This window comes from Macaca fascicularis, chromosome 13 (assembly GCF_037993035.2).
Source record: "Macaca fascicularis isolate 582-1 chromosome 13, T2T-MFA8v1.1".
Lineage (NCBI taxonomy): Eukaryota > Metazoa > Chordata > Mammalia > Primates > Cercopithecidae > Macaca > Macaca fascicularis.
Window position 1 is genome coordinate 83,214,820 of NC_088387.1, and position 26,273 is coordinate 83,241,092.

The following is a 26,273-nucleotide window of genomic DNA, read 5'->3' on the forward strand; positions in this document are numbered from 1 at the left end:
ATGCCTTTTCTGTGACATAAAGCTTAAACATGGCATGGTAAAACCTTGGACCCATGCCAAAAGAAAGTAGTCAGGATAGCAGTTAAGTGAGCAGATTAGATGGATATTTAGATGTCAGGTGGTGGCATTTAGATAGCTGTAAAACCAAAATGGAAAGAACTGAATGAAGTGCTTAGAATCTAGCAGGAGTGGTTATAGAAAGGTCCTGGATCAGCTGAGGTGGAAGTTGCTGGTAAGTAAAGACAGAACTTCAGAGGTAAGCATAATGAGCTGAACATTTTTAGAAATAAAGATTTTAGGCTGGGTGCAGTGGCTCACACCTGTAATCCCACCACTTTGGGAGGCTGAGGCGAGTGAATCACTTGAGGTCAGGAGTTCAAGACCAGCATGGCCAACATGGTGAAACCCCATCTCTACTAAAAATACAAAAATTAGCTGGGCATGGTGGCACATGCCTGTAGTCCCAGCTACTCAGGAGGCTGAAGCAGAAGAGTTGCTTGAACCCAGGAGGCAGAGGTTGCAGTGAGCCAAGATCGCACCACTGTACTCCAGCCTGGGTAACACAGCAAGACTCTGTCTCAAAAGAAAAAAAAAAAAAAAGAGAGAGAGAGATTTTAGCTCATACCACAGGGTATCATGGGTTATGGGGTAATCATAGCAATCGAAGTAAACGCTTCTTAGAAATATTAATGATTCTTGAGGCTTTACAGTATTTCTCAGTTGGGAGCCAAAACCAATAATTATTTAGCATGCAAATCAGTTTGGTGGCTTTCCCACCCATGCCTACCTGCAGATGTATCAGATATTCAGGGATGCGCTGGACTATGTGAAAAAACAACGTGTAGATGTCAGATTTAATCTCTTCATCACCCTGAATGAAAAAAAGGTCAGGTCACTCTTCAGTGTTCCTCCATCTGTGGCAGCAGAACTTGAGTCGGTCCCACCAGAGTAGGAAGGGTTTCCTCCCGGAGCATTTTCTTCCCGGAGATTGTCACAGAGCATTGACCTCTCATGGGAGAGGCCACATGTTCAGGGACATGCCCTAGGAGACAGCTCTTCTCCCATAGGGAGCATATCATATATTTCTTTTGAATCCACCCAAATTTCCAAACTACCCTCTCCTTCCACTCAGTGCAGTTGCAGACAGAAGCCGGCACTCAATAACCTCTATTTGAGTTGAATTAATTCATTAAGACTCTCCAGCAAGTAATCATGACAATGGTGTAGTAATAGGCTCTAAGGGAGACTTGGTGTCTCAGAAGAGTGGAAAAGGGAGTGTCATTAGAAACTAGTCAGCTAGCTGCAGAAAACATGCTGTACTTTCTCTGTGTCCCTTCCTTTTCTCTCTCTTCTCTTTCCCAGGTATTTGCTGAAAGCTAACATGGTAGGCATTATACTGGGTTGGGAGTAGTGGGGGGTTGAAGTAGAAACTTAATAAGACAGAGCCTCTCATCTCTTGTGAAATTTGATTAACTCTTAGTGTTGGGGCTTCTGATACTGTTTGTTCCTATTGATCTGAAATAACTAAGCTGTTATACATGTATATGTGCTTACTGAGCACCTAATGCATCATTGCAGTAGCAATACTTCAAGCAACATGACTAGAGCCACCTTATGATCTTATAAACCGACAAAGGATGACTGAAGTTTAATATTCGGATTCACCTCTTCTGAGACTGAAAAAAACCCGCCACATACAGCAGGTGAGCTGCAGCCTGGAGATCTCTGCATAGAACGCCCATTATAGAACTATAGTTTGTCTATAGTTCCAACGGAATGGAACAGAGGGTCAGTAAGGCAGGGAGAGGACCAACACAATGGCACTGATCCACAAGTGAGTTCCTTTAATGCCAGGTAGTAGTATTAGTGGCTGTGTTCGGGCCATTCCCCAGCCTAGAAAGCAGAGTGCATGTGCTGTATTGACTGCATGGATGAGCAACATCATATGATACCACGTGCAGATGAAGGATAGCATATACATGGTGTTAACTCACCTCTTTCAGGACTACAACATGAACCAATGAGATGCACTCAGGTAGGTCCCTTAGGTAGGCAACATAATAATCCAAGAAATTATTCTTTAAAACAAACATAAAAAATGCATGGTAAGAACCTGAAAACAGGATCTATAATATTTTCATAGAGTCATATATGTAAAAGAAGAGTACTTTGCAGAGATTATCTTATTCATTTAATATGTTCTTTATTTTATATATTTTGAGGCTTTAAAAAATTTATCTTAGACCGGGTACAGTGGCTCACTCCTGTAATCCTAGCACTTTGGGAGGCCAAGGCGGGTGGATTGCCTGAGCTCAGGAGTTTGAGACCAGCCTGGGCAACATGGTGAAACCCCGTCTCTGCTAAAATACAAAAAATTAGCCGGGCATGATGGCGGGTGCCTGTAATCTCAGCTACTTGGGAGGCTGAGGCAGGAGAATTGCTAGAACCGGGGAGGCAGACCTTGCAGTGAGCCGAGATTGCGCCACTGCACTCCAGCCTGGGGGACAGAGCGAGACTCTGTCTTAAAAAAAAAAAAAAAAAAAAAAAATGTATCTTAAAAAAAAATTTTGGTTTTAAGGTAAACATCCCTACTGTTTTGGAATCAAAACTCAGCATCTCCTCCCTAATGAGAGAAAGTGAAATAATAAACCAAGGGAGGAGGGAGGTTCATGTAAGTTGAAAATGTATTTTTTTAGTCATTTAACAATAAAAACATATATTTTATTTTTGTAATTAATTTCATTTCAGTCAATCATCTACATCCAGATGAGGGACTCTGCCCATCCCGCTTCATATCATCCAGATCAGTAGTTCACAACATTTTCTAGTAATTGCATATTTCCACTAATTGCATATTTATCTATGCATTATCCCCTTAGGAAAATCATTCTCAGCTTATAAAGTTATAATAATTCTCAGCAAAAGGAAGAATACTGAACACAAGTAAGTAAAAGTGATATTAGAGGATATTAGTACATTATATCCACTCTAGTCTATAGAAGAAAATAATTTGTAAACTTTGTATTGTTACCCACAGATGAGAATAATTGATACACAAAAATTGATTTCAGGCAAAGTCTGGCTTGCAGACCAATTTTAATTAGCCCACACAATCTTTTAAAAATAAGAAAATTTCCCACAAAACTCTGGATTTCCAGCTTTTCTTAAAATATCAGAAGCTCTGGCAACTCTAGTCCTTTTTTCCTGCATAATGATTGGACAAAGCTAAGTAGCTATTCCTTGTAAAACAACATAGCTGCTCCACTGCAGCTCACACTTCACACCAGTCCATACTGTCTTCACTTCACTCATTGATGCCACTGTCTGGCCCTGTAGGCATTTGAGTTTGCAGCCTCTGGCTTGGATCATGTTTCCTTTGTAGGATATTATAGAGATTGCAAAATTCAAGATAATAGCCACCCATCACATTTAAAGAAAAAACCCCAAGGAATGAAAATTGTGTGTGAAAATACACATGTATAAACAAACTCTCATATGTATATATATGCATGTGTGTGTATATATTTCATGTGTATATATGTACATATATGTGTGTGTATATATATACACATGCATATATATACATGTTTTAATATACATATACATTTTTTCTTTTTTTAATTTAATAGAGACAGGGTCTTGCTGTATTGCTCAGGCTAGTTTTGAAGTCCTGGGTTCAAACAATTCCCCTGCCTCAGCCTCCCAAAGTGTTGGGATTACAGGCATGAGCCACTACACCCAGCCCACAAATATATATACATACATTTATATAAACACAAACACACACACAATACATACACACATCCACATGCATACTCGACGGAGGCAGTTTTAGTACAGTGGAAAGTTTTGAACTAGAAGTCAGAAGACCTAACCTAGGGTTCTGAAAGTCACTCATCTCCAACTACCTAGCTAGCGGGGTGATTTCAGCAAGGCTTTTATATCTCTCTGAATCATTCCATGATCTGTATGTAGAATGAGAAAGTTAGACTAGATCTCAGTGTTTCTTCTAGCTCTGAAATTCATTGCTTCTAGATTCTCTATTAAGAGAAGTAGACAAATGAGACACAAATCCATATAAGTAAAATGTATGAAGGGGTGGAAAAAACCTTACCTCATCATTTGTTAACTTAAGGAATAAATCTCCAAGAACGCCTTGGCGTGGCCACTTCAGGACCCTTTCCTGCAGTGCGTGAAGCAGATCCAGGTGCTGCTGGACGAGATACCGTAAAGAGCCAGGGAAGAGGCTTGAAACAGAATAGAGACGGAATCACACAAACCAGGTGTGGAGAAGAAAGGACCCTACAAAAATACATGCAGCAGGGCCCATTCTCCCGGCCATCCAACATACTCTGAGTCACAGGCCTGCATTTAGGATTTTTAAAAGTTTTTCATTGCACACCTAATAGCAGATATCCTGACTACAAAAAAACAAAACAAAACAAAACAAAAAAACCCTTTACTAATGGCTTCTATACAAATGTGTATTGAACTAATAAAGAGGCCTGGCATGCCACACCTGTAATCCCAGCACTTTGGGAGTTGGGCAGATCACCTGAGGTCAGGAGTTTGAGACCAGCCTGGCCAACATGGCAAAACCTGTCTCTACTAAAAATACAAAAATTAGCTGGTCATGGTGGCATGCACCTGCAATTCCAGTTACTTGGGAGGCTAAGGCAGGAGAATCACTTGAATCCGGGAGGTACAGGTTGCAGTGAGCTGAGATCACGCCACTTCACCCCAGCCTGGGTGACAAAGCGAGACTCTGTCTCAAAATAAATAAATAAATAAATAAATAAATAAATAAATAAATTAAATACAAATAAATAAAGAGCACATCACTTGAAAGACCTTTTTACATGCTCATTTAAATGACACTCAGTGGAAATTCTAATGGATACCTTTTTCCATGTTTTAGAGCTATTCCTATTTGATGTGCAAAATAGTCTATTCTAATTAGTGTTGTAGATGCAGCACTCAGGTGGCATCTATGTGACTATTCTCAGTTACCAGTAGGAGACTGCTATTTAGGTAAGTAGGAAAATTTGTTTAAAGTTGGCAACTAAAAAGCTCAGGGAGTTGTAGGGTACGAGAGGGTTTCTTTTTTCCTTTTCTTCAATTTCTAAGAGGAATACGGGGCCAGGACAGAGTCTTGTCTGAGTAGGCTATTAATACAGTTTCGATGTGTGTCCCCGCCCAACTCTCATACTGAAATGTAATCCCCGGTGTTGGAAGTGGGGCTTGGTGAGACGTGATTGTATCATGAGGGAGAATTTCTCATGAATGGTTTAGCACCATCCCTTTTGGTACTGTCCTACCAAGTGATAGTGATAGTGAGTGAGTTCTCATGAAATCTGGCTGTTTAAAAGTGTTTAGTGCCTCCCGTCTCTCTGTCTTGCTCCTGCTCTGGCCATGTGACATGCCTGCTTCCCCTTCGCTTTCCACCATGATTGTAAGTTTCCTGAGGCCTCCCCAGAGGCTGAGCAGATGCCAGCATCATGCTTCCTGTACAGCCTGCAGAACCATGATCCAATTAAACCTCTTTACTTTATAAATTACCCAGTCTCAGGTATTCTTTATAGCAATGTGAAAACAGCCTAACACAGCTACTGACCAGGCCTGGCCTGCTACTCCCTGAATTTTACAAAGCACCTTTCCTATCTTTCCATCCCTCTCTCCTCCATCTTGCAATGTACCTCCTTTTTTTTTCTTTTTTTTTTTTTTCAGAAGTGATGAAGGGAAGAAGGGAGATGTCAGAGAAGGGTGGGGTGGAGAGGAGAGATAGAGAATCATGGGAGGAAGAGGAAGGGGGACTAGCTGGGTAAGAGTGAGGTGATTAGAGGCCTATAGGAAAGAGGAAGAAAAAAACAAAAAGAAGCAGAGTTTTTCTGGGTTACAGCAAGGATTGGAGCTCTAACTTGGTGATTTAAGGTAGGTTCCTTTATGCTTTCAGCACCGCAAGTTTAACAAACAGGAAAGAGATGGTCTGGTTGTTCTGAACTTACTTGAATATTTCCCAATGGTCAAATGAGAGTAAACTGCTGGACAACTGGGGTGCTTTCCCAAGAAGCAAACCTTTGTTGGAACAATAGGAAGGATGCCAGATTGAAAGGTTTTTTCCAACTCATTTCCAAGCCAAGCAAAGTGACCCCTGTGACTGTAGCTCAGAGGAGACACACAAACATGAGAATAGGGTACCTAGACCCCAGTGAATGGATACGAGGAAGCCTTCCACTCCCATCTTCCACTCCCTCCACCTCCTGTGCCTGGAGCCCCCACATGTGCAAAGGAGGAGAGGCCTCCTGACCTGAGCACTTACAATGGAACAGTGGGCTTAGGAGATCAAAGAAATCCCTGTCCAGATCAGAGAGGAATTTGGAGGGGTGGCTAGGAGATATACTGACTGGGAGAAGACCATAAACCTGATGGAGAAAAGCACAACTGATTGTACTGAAAGAGTAAAATGCTGCACCAGCCAAAGATCTAGGTGCAAAAGATTTCTTCCTACCCAGTGGTTGTAAATGACTTTGTGTAATAGTCCTGGTGTGACCCTGGAAGATATTAGGGCACCATGGGAAGATCTGACTTTGTGATGAATTGTCCATATATGTAGATAATATGTCTTGGATTATTGATTTCCTTTTTCTTTCCTTCATTCACCTCCCTCCCTTTCTTCATCCCTTCTTCTCTCCCTCCCTCCCTCTCTGCTTCCCTTTCTTCCTTCCTTCTCCCTTTCTTTCTAGAGAGCTGCATTCTGCTACACTGTGGTCAGTGTACTTGGAGAATGGCAGAGCTGGTACCAATCTCCTCCTGGACTGCCCACCGGGATGATCGTTTGAGATTTCAGGGTGGGGTCGGAGAAGGCTAAGGCCCCCATCAAGTACGGTGGAAGCACATAAAATTACATGAAAAACAATGACCTATAGTGGGTTCTGTATGAAATATTGAAAACGGGCTTTAAACCTTTTAAACAAATTTAAAAAGGGTATTATTTGAAATTAGGGAGGAGTGTGAAATCAGAAGACAGAGAGCAAAGGGAGAAAGATGGCAAGAAGTCCAGCCACACTTCACCTGTTTCACTCTTTTGCCTGGCGCCAGACCTGACGCCCAGAAGCAACTTTTTCATGAAGACAAAGTATTCAAGGCTCAGCTTTTTTTTTTTTTCTTTCTATTCCTTACTGGGGATGAAATTATGGCAACATGAGTAGTTTATCATTTCTAAAGTCTTTAAAGTTTTTATCTCCTAACAACATAGTACTTAATCAATGAGGGAAATACACTAAAAGCAAGAAAGAAAAATCCAGTTACAGTTTCAGGTTAATAACTTAGCTTTTGCCAGCCCAGAATGAGGCCAAAATAACTCCTGAGCTTGGCAGTAGCAGGTTCCCGCCACCTTGGAGGGGCATGGTCATTAAACGTGTGCCACCTGGTGGTGATCTGTAGCACGAAGCTTGTTGTGCTCTTGGTGGACATAGCACTGGAGTTTAGTTTACAAGGCTAATCAACAATCCTGCTGAGCTGATCACTGCCCCTTCCGTAAGTGTTCAGACAGAACTGTGATCCTGAGGCTGTGACTCTAACTAGGTGAGTCAGAGTCAAAAAAGCCCAGAGCTCCAACTTCTGTGATCCTTCGACAAATGACAGCCTGGGCAACAGAGTGAGACACTGTCTTTATAATAAACTGAAAAATTAGCTGGGCATGGTGGCTCATGCCTGTAATCCCAGCTGGGGATGCTGAGGCAGGAGGATCACTTGAGCCCAGAGGTTTGAGGCTGCAGTGAGCTGTGATTGGGCCGCTGCACCCTTCTCCAGCCTGGGCGACAGACAGAGACCCTGTCTCTAAACAAAACAAACAAATGAACCATAGCCCTCAAGTTCTGCCCAGGTTTTAGCCAGCAGCATGTGCCCCTGCAACTTCCAGCCCTTTCAGCCAGGGGCAGGGCTGGCTTCAAACAGGCTGAGGAAGCTCTTGAGTGACTCACTTTGTTTTAGGAAAAACCTAAGGTTTTATTTAATAGGTTGGAGAAGATGTGGCCACCTCAGGCTTGAGTGTCAAGTTGTACTTGCAGTGGGGGTTATTTGCATCCCAGGTTACTTTCCAATTGGGGTAAAATGCTGAAGGCTTGTGGCTTGTGATGGGAAAATTAGTAAATGTTAATATACTTCTTTTCATCTTTGCATGGAGAAAAATGCCAGTAGAGAAAAGGAACAATCTCATTCTGCTTTGCATTTCCTTCAGCTGGTTTATTTAAAGTACACACAGAGGCTAGGCACAGTGGCTCACACCTGTAATCCCAGCACTTTGAGAGGCCGAGGTGGACAGATCACTTGAGGTCAGGAGTTTGAGACCAGCCTGACCAAAATGGCGAAACCTCGTCTCTACTAAAAATATAAAAATGACCTGGGCATGGTGGTGTGTGCCTGTAATCTCAGCTATTCAGGAGGCTGAGGCAGGAGAATCACTTGAACCCGGAAAGAGGAGGTTACAGTGAGCCGAGTTCACACCACTGTACTCCAGCCTGGGCAACAGAGTGAGATCCTGTCTCAAAAAAATAAAGAAAGAAAGAAAGTACACACAAAGGTTTCAGAAAAGCTTTTAAAAAAGAAGAAAGATAATGAGTGGAGGAGAATAATGAAAATCTAACCCTAAAATAGAAAAACGGCAGCACCACCAAGCTCAGAACCAGAGACTTCATATTCAGTACTAACAAAGAGTGTGGGGTTGAAGCTTTTCTCTGCTTGGTCCATGCAAAGAAAAAAGAGGGTTAGCCTAGCAAATAACTACCATGAATAGCATTATTGCAGGTGTCTTGAAGTAACTACGATCTCACTTTCATAGAGGATTGTATGATAGCTTTAATTTTTTAATCTTGTAGGATTTGAGGGAGAGATCTACTCTTTCCTCCCAGTGATGGGTCATAAGAGAACATCTTAGAAAAATAGGAAGTGGCAGCAAGTCAACAAGGGCCCTCTCTTTTATCTACCCAAATCTTCTGCAGGGTCTGGTCTCTCCCCTACGACCTCCCGCCTGCTGGAGGCTTGCAACAAGGGCTAGACAAACATATCTAGCAGTCCTACTTAACAAATCAACTGAGATCTGAAGTGAACACTTCCAGGCTGTGCAAGAGGGAGGACTGAGTTTTGAAATAGGAAGAGACAACTCTATGCTTCTGGCTCTCTGAGAAACTTTATATACTGCTGTTAAGGCGGTGGCCTTGGGGAAGTGGTATGATGTATAAGAGCACACAATACAGGGTCCAGCAGGCCTGCGTTTGAATCCCGGCACTCATTGGCTCCGCAGCTTTAAGCTTCTCTGGGCTTTAGTTCCTTCATCTGTAAGGTAGGGGTCACGGGGTTCTGCTGAACATTTCGGGAAGTTATAAATCAAGTGCCTAGCAGAGCAGCTGCTTACTACTCCCTTCCACAGTTAACAGTTCTTTCTCTTTTCCCCGCCTGACCCCGCCTCCCCAGATTTTCAGACTAAGAAAAGATGCTGCTGGCTTAGAATCTTCTATGTGGAAGCAAAGCCACACCAAAGGGTACACCGCCTTTAGATTTCATTACCGTAAACTGAGTAGGTCTTTGGCAACATCAAGACAGCTGGAGCCTATAGAGACTGCCAGAGGCCTGCAGCGCAACTGGGAGGATCAAGGAGGGGGAATTGGAAGGGCCAGATGGGGAAGGAAGGACTGCTGAGAATCTGGGCAGCATCTTAGAGGTGAGGCCCAGTCCAGATGGTCACAGCTTTAGCTGGGTCACCTTAGCCTTTCTGTTCTTGTTGCTCTGTATTTTGTGTACCTCGGTTTTGTAGTAAAATAATTCTTGAAAATAGTCAAGCCACTTGTGGGTTTGTCAGGGAGTAGTGGCTCACTCGGTCATTTAGGTAGGAGGGGCAGCAGTGTGTTTTGAGTGTATTGTTGGCAGCCACCAAGTCAAATAGATTTGGGAGGATGGTAAGGAGCAGGAAAATATAATTAAGGGCTTCCCTGGGTAGATTCAGAATTTATGAACCACCAGTGTATATTACCCGATGGAATATTTAAAGTAATAATGCCACATATGTCCATAGTAGTCCATAATCCAGACTTTCCATTCTTTTGGATTGGCCTTTTCCTCAATTTTTCTGGATTATTATATATTCATTACATTCATCTTTTTCACCAAGTCTTACTTTCCTCCTTCCTGCTTTCTCCCAATAGAGAGGGAAACAGAAAAAAGTCTAAAGACTATGAACAGATATAGGTGGAGTGTTGTGACACTGGGAAAGCGTGCTGTTACAACAGGTGGCAGACCCTATGAGCACACACACACACACACACACACACACACCCATGCCTTACCCAGTACTGCAAGATCACCCACACGAATGATAAGGCCCAGGTCCAGAGTTACGTCAGCCCTGTGTCATTTCTCTAATGGCCACTGAGTGCTTCGGTTTGCCATTCACTCTCTTGTGCTTCTAAGAGACCTGTGACCCATGGGGACTCCATGCAGATGGCAACAGAGACCAATGCCTCCCTCAGTGTAGCATTTGTTCCCCCTTTAAGTTTTTAAAAGACATGTTACAGACACTGAAGGCCCAGGAGACTATAATCATTTTCTTACCTTGATGAAAATCTAAGTTTAAGACTTGCCAGGGGTTCCCTGTTGCGATGACCTAAATGTGTCCCCCAAAATCCATGTGCTGGAAACAACCCCCAATGCAACAGTCCTGGGAGGTGGGGCCTGTGGTAGGTGTTTGGGTCGTGAGAGCTCCGCCCCGTGAATGGATTATGTTTAGGTCGTGAGAGCTCCGCCCCGTGAATGGATTACGTTTAGGTCGTGAGAGCTCCGCCCCGTGAATGGATTACGTTGAGGTCGTGAGAGCTCCGCCCCGTGAATGGATTACGTTGAGGTCGTGAGAGCTCCGCCCCGTGAATGGATTACGTTTAGGTCGTGAGAGCTCCGCCCCGTGAATGGATTACGTTTAGGTCGTGAAAGCTCCGCCCTGTGAATGGATTATTGCCACTACAAAAGGGGCCTGAGGGAGTGGGTTCTCCTGCTCTCTCCTGCTCTTCTGCCATGTGAGGCTGCAATGTTCCTCCTCTCTGGAGGACACAACAACAAAGTGCCATCTTGGAACCAGAGATTGAATCTGCCAGCGCCTCGATCTTAGACTTCCCAGTCTACAGAACTGTGAGAGAAGAAATTTCGGTTCATTATAACTTATCCAGTCTATGATATTCTCTCATAGCAGCACAAAGTGAACCGAGACACCTGCCATCACTGCCTCTTGTCTTTTCAAAGACTGTTTCTGGAACTCTTTATAGGCCCCAGAAATCCCAAAGTGGAAACAATAAACCACTTACCTTAAATCCTAATCAATCTGAAAAGCAAAGGCAATGAGTGCATGGATACCTTCTCTCTTTGGAATTCCTCTTTCCATCTGACCCCTGGAATGTGGCTTTTATCTTCAAGATCAGAGAGATGTTAATGACATATTTTCTTTCAGATTCAAGCAGTTCCAGGGCCACAGTCTGTCTTTTAGCTTTAGAAACAAACCAAAGAAGGACTTGATATTAACCATTTCTTCCTAAAATCCCATTAAATGCAAGCAATAAAAGCGATAAAAGGATATTGAAAACAATTTTAAAAAACCATCTGCAAGTTTTTGAAAGGTAGAAAGCAGAATGGAGGCACCATAATTCATTCAGCAGAGCAAAGGGCACAAAGTCTTGGTGTCCCCATCTGCAGCTGGAAAATCTGCTGAGAAGCATCTGGAAAGCTCAAGGATTGGAGACACCAGGGGCAATAGAGATAGTGCAAATAAGTGGCAATGCTGAAAGCAGGAGCAATCATTGAAAGTCTACATATGGGGCAATTGAACCTCCAGATCCTCACCCCCATACCAGATGGCTTCCTCACTTCCTCTCCACGGCAAACAAGAAAAAGGAAACTAGACAAGCCCTGGTTTCTGGGATCTGGGCTAAAGACTTATGACATAGTAGAGTTCAGATGCTAAAATGAAAACAAAGGGACTCAGGGAAGGCTTCATACTGAACAGCGAGACTTCCCTCAGCCTCCTTCCCCTGTAGATCCCAGAGTGCCAGCAGCAGCCAGGTTTAAACTCTTCAGGCAGGAGATTGGAGGGTCTTCCACTTGAGAAACTGAACTGCCCAAGGAAAAAAGATCACAGACACTGATATAAAGAGGTCAGCTATCAGCCAGGCACGGTGGCTCACCCGTGTAATCCTAGCACTTTGGGAGGCCGAGGCGGGTAGATCACCTGAGGTCAGGAGTTCGAGACCAGCCTGGCTAACATGGTGAAACCCCATCTCTACTAAAAATACAAAAATTAACCGGACGTGGTGGCACATGCCTGTAATCCCAACTACTCAGGAGGTTGAGACGGGAGGACTGCTTGAACCCAGGAGGTGGAGGTTGCAGTGAGCTGAGATCGCGCCCTTGCACTCCAGCCTGGGCTACAGAGCAAGACTCTGTCTCAAAAAAGAAAAAGAGGTCAACTATCAAAAGTTAATTTGCCATCTGATTAGCCTATCCATAATGAAGCCCACTGATTGACAAGCTTGGCCAATACAAAATTTCCAGAGTTTTTCTAAGAGCTCTTTCTTACATATATTTAGCTAAGAATGCTCACACTTTTGAATAAAGCTTATACCATAAAAGAATGAGAAGAAAAAAGCATATACACACATATTTTTTTATAAGGAGGGAGGACCCTGAAGAAACAGAGACAATGCAGGATACAAAAGAATAAACATTTTTGATCTTACAATTCATATTCTCAAAGGAATATAAGAAATATATTCCAGTCATTTAACAATTGCAGGATACTATTTTTAAAGAGAGAGGCTAATTTTTAAAAAGGAGAAACTTTTAAACATTGCTTAAAAGATAGAAAAAATTAAAAGGGTAGAAGATGAAGTAAAATAAATCTCCCTTTCTTAAAAAATAAAAATGATAAGAGGGGCCAGGAGCGGCGACTCACGCCTATAATCCCAGCACTTTGGGAGGCCGAGATGAGTGGATCACAAGGTCAAGAGATCGAGACTTGCCAACATAGTGAAACCCCGTCTTTACTAAAAACACAAAAATTAGCTGGGCGTAGTGGCGTGTGCCTGTTGTCCAGCTACTCAGGGGGCTGAGGCAGGAGAATAGTTTGAACCTGGGAGGCAGAGGTGGCAGTGAGTTGAGATCATGCCACTACAGTCCTCCTGGGCGTGACAGAGCAAGACTCCGTCTCAAAAAAGAAAAGAAAAGAAAAAAAAAGATAAGAAAGAGGTGTATTGAAGAAAAAGAGAAGAGCAAAAGATGGCAGTTGAGAAATCAATCCAAGAGGTCCAACATCAAATTAGTAGAAGTTTCAGAGAAAAGAAAGAAAATGGATGAGAAGATATTATCAAATTAATAACAGGAAAAAAAAAATTCCCAGGACATGTATTTCCAGAGAAAAGGACCCTTGTGCCCAGCAAAATTAATGAAAAAGACTCACATCATTATAAGGCATATTACATCACTGTGAAACTTTAGCACACCACGAACAAAAAGAAGATCCTAAAAGTTACCAGATAGAAAAATCAGGTAACGGGCTGGGCATGGTAGCTCATGCCTGTAATCCCAGCACTTTGGGAGGCCGAGGCGGGTGGATCACGAGGTCAGGAGTTCAAGACCAGCCTGCCCAACATGGTGAAACCCCGTCTCTACTAAAACTACAAAAATTAGCCAGGTGTGGTGGTGGGCGGCTGTAGTCCCAGCTACTCGGGAGGCTGAGGCAAGCGAATCACTTGAACCTGGCAGCCAGATGTTGCAATGAGCTGAGATCACTGCACTCTAGCCTGGGTGACAGTGGGAGACTCCATCTCAGGAAAAAAAAAAAAAAAAAAAAAAGAAAGAAAAAGAAAAATTAGGTAACATACAAAAAACTGAGTATCAGAATGGTACTGGACTTCCTAATAGCAAAATTAGAAGGTAGAGGACAGTGGAACAATTGCTTCAAAATCATGAGGAAAAAAGATGTCATATTTGGCCAAATTATTAATCAACTATGTAAAAACATTTTTGCAAAATTATGACAGCAAGAGAAATCTGACATAGCTGGCTCCATCTTGCTTCTAACTTCAAGCTGCCCTTGTACATTCCTGAGCATAGGCTGAGATTTTGGGAGCAATTTAGTTCATAATTCAACTTAAAGCAAGGATGCTAATAGCCCTTCCCAAAACTAACCCCATGCCCTCCAATTTGGTACCCAAACTAGCTTTGAAAAACTAATGAAAGGTCAGAAGGTTAAGATTATGAATTATAAATTCATATTATGAATTACACTAAGATGTAAGCATAGTTAAATGATAATCAGCCATTGTTCTGGAGGTCACAAGATTTGTAACTTCCCTAGTTACTCCTATAGATAACATCACTACTGTAGAACCTAAGATTGGTCTTTTGAGACATTTTTCCAGACTTTTCCATTTCTGGAAGCTGACTGATTCCACCTGGACCCACAACCCATGACTCAACCAGTCCTGTGGCCCTCACCCAGAGGCTGACTCAGCATATGAGGACCACATCCCTGTGATTTCATCTGCAATCAATCAACAGCACCCATTCCATAACCCCCTGCCCAGCGAATTATCCTTAAAAAAACTCCAGTCTCTGAATTTTCAGGGAGATTGATTTGAATAATAAACTCCAGTCTGCTGCGTAGCTTGCTGTATGTTTATTCAACTCTTTCTCAATTGCAATACAGCAGTTGCAGTAAGTCAGCTCCACCTGCACAGCAAGCTGGTAAGAAGGACCTGCCAAGTGATTACATATGCAGAAGCTACTGGATGATGTGTTCCACCAAAACCGGAAGTAAACCAAGAAACCAAGGATACAGAAGATGAAAAAAATCAATAACAGCAACACAGAAACAGAAATCGAACAGAGGAGAAATATAAAGGGAATTCTTAAGAAGACTGGAAAGTCCCAGGATGATGGCAGTACATTGGGCCAAAGCAGAATAGGATGACGGAGGCAAATGCTCTTTTAAAAAAAAAAAAAGATGGCTGGGCATAGTGACTTGTGCCTGTAGTGCCAGCTACTTGGGAGGCTGAGGCAGGTGGATCACTTGAGCCCAGGATGTTGAGGCCAGCTTGGGCAACAAAGGGAAACCCCCACCTCTTAAAAACTAAATGGATAAAAATAAATTAAAAACTAAAAACACTGATGATGTTAAATAGTAAAGTTTCTGTTATATTGCTAAGAAAAATTCAAGATCTATATAAATGAAGAGATATACCATGTTCTTCAAATGGAAGACTCAATACTGTCAATATGTCAATTACCTGATAATTGGAATTTTTAAAAAGAGAGTCTAAAATTAGATACCCATATAAGACCACTTGACTTTCTGCATGCAACAATGGGAAACAGAAGGTATTTTCAATTAATGGTGCTGAAACAACTGGATAGCCATCTGGAAAAAAAAAATGAACCTGGAGCCCTTTCTCACACTGTACATCAAAATTTATTCATGATAAGTCATAGATCTAAATGTGAAAGCTAAAACTATAAAGATTTTAGAAGAAAGCATACCAGAGTATCTTCACAACTGTGAAATAGCAAATATTTCCTAGAAAGACAAGAAAGTCACAAGCTATTTTAAGAGTTTAAAATTGACAGCTGGGTGCAGTGGTGCACACCTGTAGTCCTGGCTACTTGGGAGGCTGAGAAGGAAGAATCACGTGAGCCCAGGAGATCAAGGCTGAAGTGACCTGTGATCGTGCCACTGCACTCCAGCCTGGGCAACAGAGCAAGACCCTGCCTCAAAAAAAGTTGGGCAATGGACTTACTTAGGCACTTTATAAAAGAAGATATATGAATAGCCAATAAGCATACAAAAACATACTTAATACCAGTAATCACCAGGGAAATGCAAATTAAAACTACAGTGTGATACCAGTACACCTCCCTGAGAATGGCTAACATGGAAAGGACTAAACATCCTTCCCGAGTATTGGAAAGTATGTGAAGCAACTGGGCTCTCATACATTGCTAGTGGGAGTATTAGCCAACTGTTTTAGAAAACTGCTTGGCATTTTCTTTTAAAGGTAAGCATAATCATAACCTACAACCCAAAGATTTCACTCCTAGTTATACACCCAAGAGAAATGAGGGCATATATCCCCCTGCTAAAAAAAAAAATTTGTACAAGAATATTCATAGCTAGCTAGGCATGGTGGCTTACGCCTGTAATCCCAGCACTTTGGGAGGCCGAGGCAGGCAGATCACTTGATATCAGGATTTCGAGACTAGCCTGGCCAACACAGTGAAACCCTGTCTCTACTAAAAATATAAAAATTAGCCAGATGCGCTGGTGCATGTCTGTAATCCCAGCTACTCAGGAGGCTGAAGCAGGAGAAACACTTGAGCCCAGGAGGCAGAGGTTGCAGGGAGCTGAGATCACAATATGGCACTCCAGCCTCAGTGAAAGAGCAAGACTCTGTCTCAAAAAAAACTGTCCATCAACAGGAGAATGGATTTTTAAAAATGTGATAAATTCATTCAATGTGATTAATAAAAAGGAATGAATTGTGTGCAAAAATATGCATAAATCTTTTTTAAAAAACATTATGTTGGGAGAAAGAGGCCAGACACAAAAGAGTACACACCGTATTATTCCATTTACATGAAGTTTAAGAACAGAAAAAACTAATTTGTGGTACTAGAAGTCACAATAGTGGTTCTTTGGGTGGATATTGACCAGCAAAGTGCATGAAATAACTTTTTCAGATTCTTTCATGCACAGAAATATGCATATCTTGATCTGGGTGGTGATCACAGGGGATAGACACATGTAAAATGTCTATTAGCTTAAATGTAAGCTCTGTGAATTTTACTGTATGTAAATTCACCTTCAATAAAGTATTAGTAAAAAAAAAATAGTGTCAAACTGTTTTTCTTTTTTTTTGAGATAGGGTCTTGTTCTGTTGCCTAGGCTGGAGTGCAATGGTGCTATCATAGCTCAATGCAGCCTCGACCTCCTGAGCTCAAGTGATCCTCCTACCTTGGACTCCCACGTAGCGGGCACCATAGGCACATGCCAGGAGGCCCAGCTAATTTGTTTTTTTATTTTTTGTAGAGACAGGGGTCTCACTATGTTGCCCAGGCTGGCTCCAACTCCTGAGCCCAACAGATCCTCCCACCCTGTCCTCCCAAAGTGCTGGGATTACAGGTGTGAACCACCATGCCTGGCTAAACATATTTTAAAAACATAGAAGCACAGGAAGACTGCGTACCTAGCCTGAGCCTGCCATTCTCCCTCACCCATGTCCCCCAAAAGAAAACATGGAAGCAAGTACCAGAAAAAACTGTCAAAAGAGTTTAAAATTGTTGGCGCTCTTCTTCATAACAAACCTTTTAATGCTATTTGACTTTTCATGTATTTGATTTTAAAAATTCAAAATAATTTTTAAAAATTACCTCCCCCAAAATAGCCAGGAGGAAATGCCATTGTCTGACACAGTAAGTGTTCAGCAATGATTTGTGATATGAAGGGAAGGAAGGAGGGAAAAAGGAGGGAGGACAGGTTCTCTTGCAGTGTGTGATATTTTGGTGGTAGACTGTTGATGAAAGGCTTGCTTCTAGAAGATTCTACATCACTGGCTAAATAGTTCTGCCTTCTTCTCCACCAACCTTATGCCTTTTTCCCCCCCATAGCACTCCATTACTAAGTGTCTTGAACACGCAGAATCAAGGTGGTAGTCACTGGCCCCGTGACCTCTAATGAGTCCCTTTACCTCTATAGGCTTTAGTTCATCTGAAAAGGAAACCAGGAATTAGGTGGCCTCATGTGTCCACTGAATCTGAACTGCAAGGATTCTCACCTTTGAGTTCAAAGCTCTGGTACATCCCGTTCTTTAAACTATCAGCCTGCATTCCCCCTTGGAACTTACCAGCTAAGGAGGTTTCACATAAAACGGTTTCCAAGGAGCTGTGTCTACCCTGGCCAGCCTCCTTGAGTTTATCTGGGTGGTCTTTCGTGACGTATTCTTCACCCCATTCTTTACCATCCTTAGGCTGCCTCCACATGCCAGATGGGAGATGGCCCTTGGACTGGATATCAGCCGAGAGGCAAGACTTGAGGTTTTCTTCTGCTTCTGGAGTTGTTGGGTTCACTCCTGATGGGGTGGGGGTGGGGGCAGGGAAACAAACAAAAGTGCTATCAAAATCTTTTTTAAAAATATGTTTGTTACCACTTTGGGAGGCCGAGGCGGGCGGATCACGAAGTCAGGAGATCGAGACCATCCTGGCTAACATGGTGAAACCCTGTCTCTACTAAAACTACAAAAAATTAGCTGGGCATGGTGGCGGGTGCCTGTAATCCCAGCTACTCAGGCTAAGGCAGGAGAATGGCTTGAACTTGGGAGGCAGAGGATGCAGTGAGCCAAGATTGTGCCACTGCACTCCAGCCTGGGTGACAGAGTGGGACTCTGTCTCAAAAAAAAAAAAAAAAAAAAAAAAAAGTTACTCTTTTTTTTTCTTTTTTGAGATGTTGTTTCACTTTTGTTGCCCAGGCTGGAGTGCAATTGGGCCATCTCGGCTCACTGCAACATCTGCCTTCTAGGTTCAAGTGAATTTTCCTGCCTCAGCCTCACAAATAGCTGGGATTACAGGTGTGTGCCACCACACCCAGCTAATTTTTGTATTTTTAGTAGAGCCAAGGTTTCACCATGTTGGCCAGGCTGGTCTTGAACTCCTGACCTCAAGTGATCCACCTGCCTCGGCCTCTCAAAGTGCTGGGATTACAGGCATGAGCCACTGCACCCGGCCTTGTTACTAACTCTTAATGAATCTGCCTTTGTTTGGGTACAACTATCCCTTGAGGATTAAATATACCAATTAAGGATTAAAAGTGTACACAGCTGCATGGGGTCCCCTCTGTTTCTGGTCTATACATCCTCTATGCTTTATACATAGTCTTTACTAAATAAGGAGTTTTTAAAAATGAATTTATCAAATAGTATAGCTAATTTATAGTATGTATTGACTCCTTATATCTGCTTCCTTTCAGGTGAGCACACAGATGCTGGAGCACTCCTGAGAAGAGAACACAGAAAGAGGAGGAGGAAGGGTGCCAAAAACGATGTCTTCTTTGGGCATTTTCCCCTTGATCCTAATGCTAGAAAGGAAGGAGAGAGGGAAGATTAAATAATTTATAAAATTCTGATGAATTGTCAATTAAGTAAATTCTTTTTAAAATTTTGTTGTCTTTTATCTTCTTTTGTTTTCCATTATTTAGTCCTTTCTTTATTACCTGCACTACACAGATGTAAAAGTAAATAACTTTTGAATTAAACTATACAGTGTGTGATCCATGGAAAACTTACGTCATGCTACATTAACCTGCAAGTTTTTGGCAAATGTGAATTCATTAGTCATTGAAATAAGCCAGAAAGGATAAAACATACTGGTTTTGTCTTAACCTTCCCTAGCCCTTCTCTCTCCTTGGGTTCAAATGAGTCACTGACCTGCTCTAGTACACATCTTGGAATCTTTGTAACTTCGTAACTTTATCTTTTGTGAGTTCTTTCATGCCTGGTTTGAAACTGAGGAAGTGGACGCAGGGAAGATAGAAGAGGAAAAGAATGGAATTGCTGGAAGAAAAGAAAACTAAGAGAAGAGCCACTTACCAGGACCCATCATTCCCTTCACATTACTGTCTCCTACATGAACAGATCTGGACTCTTGGGCTGCAGAGAAAGGAAAGCATTCATTCAGCATTCGTTCCACTAACATGGACTCAGCACCTTCCGCGAGCCAGGCACTGGGGGCAGACTCAGAGATTCTACAGTTTCATGGGGGAGGCAGCGCAGTAAAAAAAAGAAATTACAGTATCGTGTAGCAAGTGCTATTTTCTCAGCTGTAAAAAGATGCAATAGTGGTACTTACCTCAAGGATTACAACAAAAATAAATAAGTTAGTATTTGTAAACTGAAGTTCTACCTGGCATATGGTAAGAGTTAAATAGTTGTTTAACTATAATGGTGGTGGCAGTGGTATGATGGTAATAATAAAAATACTGTTAAAATGTAAGCCAGCCTGGGCAGCATGACAAAACTCCGTCTCTACCCGCCCCCCGCTCCCCACCCCCCCAAAAATAAAAGAGAAATTAGCTGGGCATGGTGGTATGTGCTGTGGTCCCAGCTACTTGAGAGACTAAAATAGGAGGATCGCTTGAGCCCAGGAGGTTGGGGCTGCAGTGAGCCAAGATTGTGACACTGCACTCCAGCCTGGATGACAGAACAGGACCCTGTCTCAAAAAAAAGAGTAAACCAGACCCTATCACTTCTCTGCGTAGCCCTCCAATGGCTCCCATTTCAGTGTAAAAGCCAAAGCCCTTATAATGAACATACAGCCCTGGAATATCTGCTCCCAACTCATGCCTGCTGTTTCTTTCTTTTTTTTTTTAACTGCACCTCCTGTTTTCTCCCTGGTTCACTCTGCTTTACTCCCGCTGGTCTTCTTGGTATTCCTTGAACACATCAGTCATATTCTCACAGGACCCTGGCACTGGCTGTTCCTTCTCTTCCCCTCAGTAGCCATAAGCGAACTTTCTCATTTCCTTCAGGTCTTTGCCTGGCACCCTGTTTAAAATGACAATTCCTCTTTACTTATTTTTTTTTTACTTAACTTATCACTCTCTAACATACTACATATCTTACTCATCTTGTCTATTGTCTGCTTGCCTCAGAGAAATGGCTCCATGAAGGCTGGAATTTTTGTTGTTTTGTTTATTCCTATATCTTAACACCTAAAACAGTGCCTTGGATGGAGGGAGGGAGAGGAGGGGAGGGAGGGAGAGGAGGGGGAGGGAGGGAGAGGAGGGGGAGGGAGGGAGAGGAGGGGGAGGGAGGGAGAGGAGGGGGGAGGGAGGGAGAGAAGGGGGAGAGAGTGAGAGAAGGGGAGGGAGGGAGGGAAGGAAAATGTCAGGGGGGCTTGAATGCAGAGAGAGAAGTCAAGGGTAACAAAATATAAGTCTGAAGAGAAAAGCAGAGGCAAGTTAAAACATGGCCATGTACTGTGTTAAGGAACTTGGACTTTATTCTGATGGTGATGAGGAATCAAAGAGAATCTAAAAAGGAGCATCCAGAAAGTGGGTGGAAAATCAAAGAAGCAGAGTGTCAGCTAAAAGAAGAGAATGTTTCAAGAAGGTGGGTATCAAGGGTACCAAAAACTATCAGGAGAGGTAAGGAAACCATTTTAGTGAAGTGGTAAGGATGAAAGCCAATATTGAACAGGTAGAATAAATAGGAGGTAAGAAAGAAGAGATGAATAATAAAAGCATATCTTTCAACAAAATTAGTTTTCAATTTTCTCAAGCAAGAATATATCAGGAGTAGGGAGGCTAAACATCTTGAGAGTTTCTTGGGTGGGGAAAGGAACCTAAAGGAAAGGTATACTTGGGCCTGTAAAATGACGTTTTCAAACTGACAAGTTCTACAATTATCAGGCACATAAATGAAGTTGTTGCATCAGGGTTCACATAAATTGGCTGCCTTCTCAGACGGGGGCCGTCAGCCATTTGTGGTAAGCAGCTCCAGATGGCTCCAATTATCCCCACGCTTAGCATTCACGCCCTTATGTTATCCTTCCCCTAAGGTAAAGGCTGGATTTACTGATTAGCCTCTAATTAATAGAATATGGCAGAAAAGACAGAATACCACTTCTAAGATTAGGTTCTAAAAAGACTGTGGGTCGGGCATGGTGCCTCACACCTGTAATCCCAGCACTTTGGGAGGCCAAGGTGGGCAGACCACTTGAGGTCAGGAATTTGAGACCAGAGACATGGCAAAACCCTGTCTCTACTAAAAATACAAAAATTAGCAGGGCATGGTGGCAGGTGCCTGTAATCCCAGCTACTCAGGATGCTGAGGCTGGAGAATTGCTTGAACCCAGGAGGTGGAGGTTGCCGTGAGCTGAGATCGTGCCATTGCACTCCAGCCTGGGCGGCAAAAGCAAAACTCTGTTTCAAAAAAGGAAAAAAACAAACAAAAAAAAAACCCACTGTGGCTTCTGTATTGAGCATTCTTTTAGATCACTTGCCCTGGGAGAAGCTAGCTGCCAAATTGTAAGGCAGCAACTTGCAGAGGCCCATGTTACAAGAACTGGAGCCTGCCAATAACCAAGTGAGTAAGCTTGGTGTAGATCACCCGTGAGTAGAGCCTTCACGTGAGATGAGAGCCATGGCCAGCACCTTGATTACAGCCTTAATGAGACACCTTGAGCCAGAGGCACTCAGCTAAGCTGTGCACAGATTCCTGACTCAGAGAAACTGTGAACCATGAATGTTTGCTATTTTAAGCTACTGAATTTGGGGACAATAGATAACAGTTGTACCATTTTATCGTTAACAGTGGATAAGCCAAGACTTTCTGAGTTTTTGGTTCTTGACCCCTGAGTTTTAACACAATCTGCCACCAAGTATGTGCAGAATGTCTTATCATGGCACATTATTCTTAAATTTCTGCAGCAACTCAGGAGAATAAACTATGACCATGTCTATACAGGAGGAAAGGAAGGAGGAATTGCCACTAAATAGTTCACTGAAATCCATGTGGGCACTAACATCATCTGGATCAGCTGTTTTCAGTGGATTCAACACATTCTGTGATTATTCATGTCCCTGGGGGCTGTTACACATTGTCTAAACATGCACAAATTTACTTTGTAAAGATAATTTTTAACCTTTTATCTTATGAACATGTTTAGCTGCTCCAGACTGGCATTGAACTGACTTTTACATTCTAAGCCTATCCTATACTATACTCTTTCCCAGATAGGATCATCCTTTTATGTAGAGCTGTTCATGTCCTAGAGGAAAGAAAATAGAGCCACCTGCAATGAACCCAGTCCCCAGATGGATCAAGTGAGTTTTCCTAGGCTGCGCCTATCAGTCTCTCAATGAATTACTCAAACAGGTAAAAAAATAAAAATAAAAAGACAGGCCAGGCACGGTGGCTCACGCCTGTAATCCCAGCACTTTGGGAGGCCGAGGTGGGTGGATGACTTGAAATCAGCAGTTCGAGACGAGCCTGGCCAACATGGTGAAACCCCTGTCTCTACTAAAAATACAAAAAATTAGCGAGGCGTGGTGATGCCTGTAGTCCCAGCTGCTTGGGAGGTGGAGGCAGAGGTGGGAGAATCACTTGAACCTGGGAGGCAGAGGTTGCAGTGAGCTGAGATCTCGCCACTGCACTCCAGCCTGGGCAACAGAGCAAGACTCTATCTCAAAAAAAAAAAAAAAAAAAATTAAAAAGGCAAATCTGTACTTCAAAGTATAACAATTAAAAGCCACTTGATTTAGATTTTTAGATTCAGTTATTCAGAATACACATTGTCTATGAGTATATAAACCAAATTGTTCCATTAGTCTTAAGGATAGAAAACCACCAACCCTGCCTTTGACACACTGACAGTTGGTTGAGAAATCATTGAGTCTTTGTCTTGAGGACTTTCTACGTGAGACCATAAATAAGAGGAAATGTCATCTAAACAATGTTAATATCTACATTTATTTTTCTGTCTACAGGTGCTTTGGTAGACATGGTTGAGGATACAAAGACGTGGCAAATTTTTTTGTTTGTTTTTTACTTTTCCTGAGTTGAACATAAGTTAATAACCAAAACTCAGACCTCCACTGGAAAGCCAGTTTCTTCGGTACCATTTTTTAATATCTGTTCTAACATCCCAAAGGTCAGGAATAAGAGTGGTGACTGTTTCAGCCCATAGGCAGCATCAGCTCTGGTTTTCCAGAGAAAGACAGGTGCTGAGTTAGACTGCCAATAAAATAACTTATTAGAGTAAGTGATATTTTTTCTAACATTTCTCTCTTATGGGTTAGCACAGTATTGACTGTACAATGAATTATTTTTAATTCAGTTGAAATTTAGAAGTATCCAGATTAGTATTCTGCCTCCCCAAAAAAAAAATATTTAAAATTGGGCAGACTCTTGTGGTCTCTTAGATCCTCTGGATTCTTCTAAATTTCAGTTACAAGCAGAAAAATTCTACGCAATACACCATTTTCTTTTAACAAAGATGGAGGGTTTAAGCCCATTCTTAAGCCCTAGGAATCAGGGAAAAAATACTTGATTAATTCAGTATGATTTGTGAACTGTACCTTTTTCATAGGCCTGAGACGGCAAAAGGTTGGTAAAGTCTTCGCTTGGAAGAACAGGCTCAGGGATATTGATTGAACGAAAAGGACTTCCTTGTGCTTGGGCAGGCCCGGCCTGGGAGCTGTGCTCTTCTTTTTGAGTTTTCCTAGGAAAGAGAAACAAAGACAAGGCTATTCTGGTTCTTAGTATCTGATAGGTTACGAGGAGATTCAGTTCAGAACAACTCAAGAAAATGTCTAAATTATTAGGTTGAACTATATAAATTGCTATTTTTGAAAATTAAAAGTGGTCAAATACTAGCAATTCATATGGTTCAACTTAATTCATCAGCTCAGCTGGAGAAAAAACTTCAAATATTTACAAATCACCCTTCTAATTATAATATCCACATTCTTATTTTTTTGTTACTGGCTTCCTTCTCATCGGGATCTTTAGAGTTTGCAGTGGTGACAATTTGCTTGAAATGATTTATATTTGCTTAGCAATGCAATTCAAAAGTACCAGGAAGCAGCAAATCCTTTCCTGAAAACAACCTATTCTCCAAGGTCACACACATATTATTCCTACATTTCTATTTTCAATTTGATAATATTAAAAACACGTAAGTTAGCCGGGCGCGGTGGCTCAAGCCTGTAATCCCAGCACTTTGGGAGGCTGAGACGGGCGGATCACAAGGTCAGGAGATCGAGACCATCCTGGCGAACACGGTGAAACCCCGTCTCTACTAAAAAATACAAAAAACTAGCCGGGCGAGGTGGCGGGCGCCTGTGGTCCCAGCTACTCCGCAGGCTGAGGCAGGAGAATGGCGTAAACCCGGGAGGCGGAGCTTGCAGTGAGCTGAGATCCGGCCACTGCACTCCAGCCTGGGCGACAGAGCCAGACTCAGTCTCAAAAAAAAAAAAAAAAAAAAAAAACAAACAAAAAAAAAACACGTAAGTTGAGCACTGTGGCTCATGCCTGTAATCCCAACACTTTGGGAGGCTGAGGCAGGAGGATCATTTGGGCCCAGGAGTTCAAGACCAGCCTGGGAAAACATAAGGAAACCCCATTTCTACAATTTTTTTTTTTTTATTAGCTAGCATGGGGGCCACACCTATAGTCCCAGCTACTCAGGAGACTGAGGTGGGAGAATCATTTGAGCCCAGGAGTACAAGACTGAAGTGAGCTGTGATCATACCACTACTCTAGCGTGGGCAACAGGGCAAGATTCTGTCTCCAAAAAAAAAAAAAGAAAGAAAAAAGGAAAAACGAAACCACAATCACATAAGTGACAATAAAGATTATATATGTTTAATGGTGAAACTTTACTTGATTCAACCTGGTCCAGACATCATTTAACATAAATTTATTTTCAACCCTAGAATTAAAATAATAATTGCATTAGAGATATTTTACAAAATTAATAAAAAAAGAAAATCACTGATGGTGCCACTATCTTAACACAACTCTCATTATTTTTAAGTGTTTCTTTCTAGTTGTTACTTTACATGTTTTTATACTTGTAATCAAAGCATTCATGCCATTTTATGTCACTTTCATTTTACATATCATATTAAATGGATTTTTCTATGTAATAGGTACCATCTGTCTTTGGTATTAACCCATTTTATAATTCTATAACCTCCGTTGCATGCCGAGCTGTGGAGCACAGTGGCCAGCAGGCTGTATACTGAGAGTGGGGAAGGTGTTCCGGGTGTCTCTGCAGAAGCCATTGCTTATGGGTTTGCCTTTGGTACATTTTTAAAAGACACTCACTTGGCTTTAACTTTTCGAGATTCTCTTCGCTTCTCCTGTTGAAGTTGTTCGATTTTCTGTTGCATTTCTTCTTGTTTGGAGGTAATGGCTTGGATCATCGACATGGCATTGCTCAGTTCTTCCTAAAAAAATAAGAATTGCTATGTTTTAACGTGGTACATGGGTTAGCACAGTATTGACTGTACAATAAATTATTTTTAATTCAATTGAAATTTAGAAGTATCCAGACAACTATCATTATGAAACAAAGACAAGGTTATGCTGGTTCTCAATATCTGATAGGTTATTATGGGTAATGTATGGGTTATATATGGGGTAAAAGTATATCACATAGTCTAGCACACTGTACACTTTAAATAC

The 26,273-nt window shown here is 42.1% G+C and overlaps 1 protein-coding gene and 1 long non-coding RNA gene across 22 annotated transcripts in view; one reads left to right on the forward strand and one right to left on the reverse strand.

Annotated features, from left to right (window-relative positions):
• Nucleotides 1-26,273, reverse strand: part of ARHGEF33 (Rho guanine nucleotide exchange factor 33) — an 85,449-nt gene that overhangs the window by 18,535 nt on the left and 40,641 nt on the right. For all 21 annotated transcript variants that reach the window (XM_074011939.1, XM_005576062.4, XM_065527647.2 and 18 more), the window contains 8 exons: nucleotides 25,914-26,035; nucleotides 24,161-24,303; nucleotides 19,671-19,730; nucleotides 17,934-18,158; nucleotides 11,398-11,527; nucleotides 4,115-4,247; nucleotides 1,995-2,078; nucleotides 788-871 (listed from right to left, as the gene is read on the reverse strand). In XM_074011939.1, the coding sequence (XP_073868040.1) occupies nucleotides 788-871; nucleotides 1,995-2,078; nucleotides 4,115-4,247; nucleotides 11,398-11,527; nucleotides 17,934-18,158; nucleotides 19,671-19,730; nucleotides 24,161-24,303; nucleotides 25,914-26,035 (981 nt within the window). The remainder of the gene's footprint in view (nucleotides 1-787; nucleotides 872-1,994; nucleotides 2,079-4,114; nucleotides 4,248-11,397; nucleotides 11,528-17,933; nucleotides 18,159-19,670; nucleotides 19,731-24,160; nucleotides 24,304-25,913; nucleotides 26,036-26,273) is intronic.
• LOC135966917 (uncharacterized) lies at nucleotides 1,573-6,916 on the forward strand. Its single transcript, XR_010580641.2, has 2 exons — nucleotides 1,573-1,703; nucleotides 6,744-6,916. It is a non-coding gene; the product is annotated as an uncharacterized lncRNA (long non-coding RNA).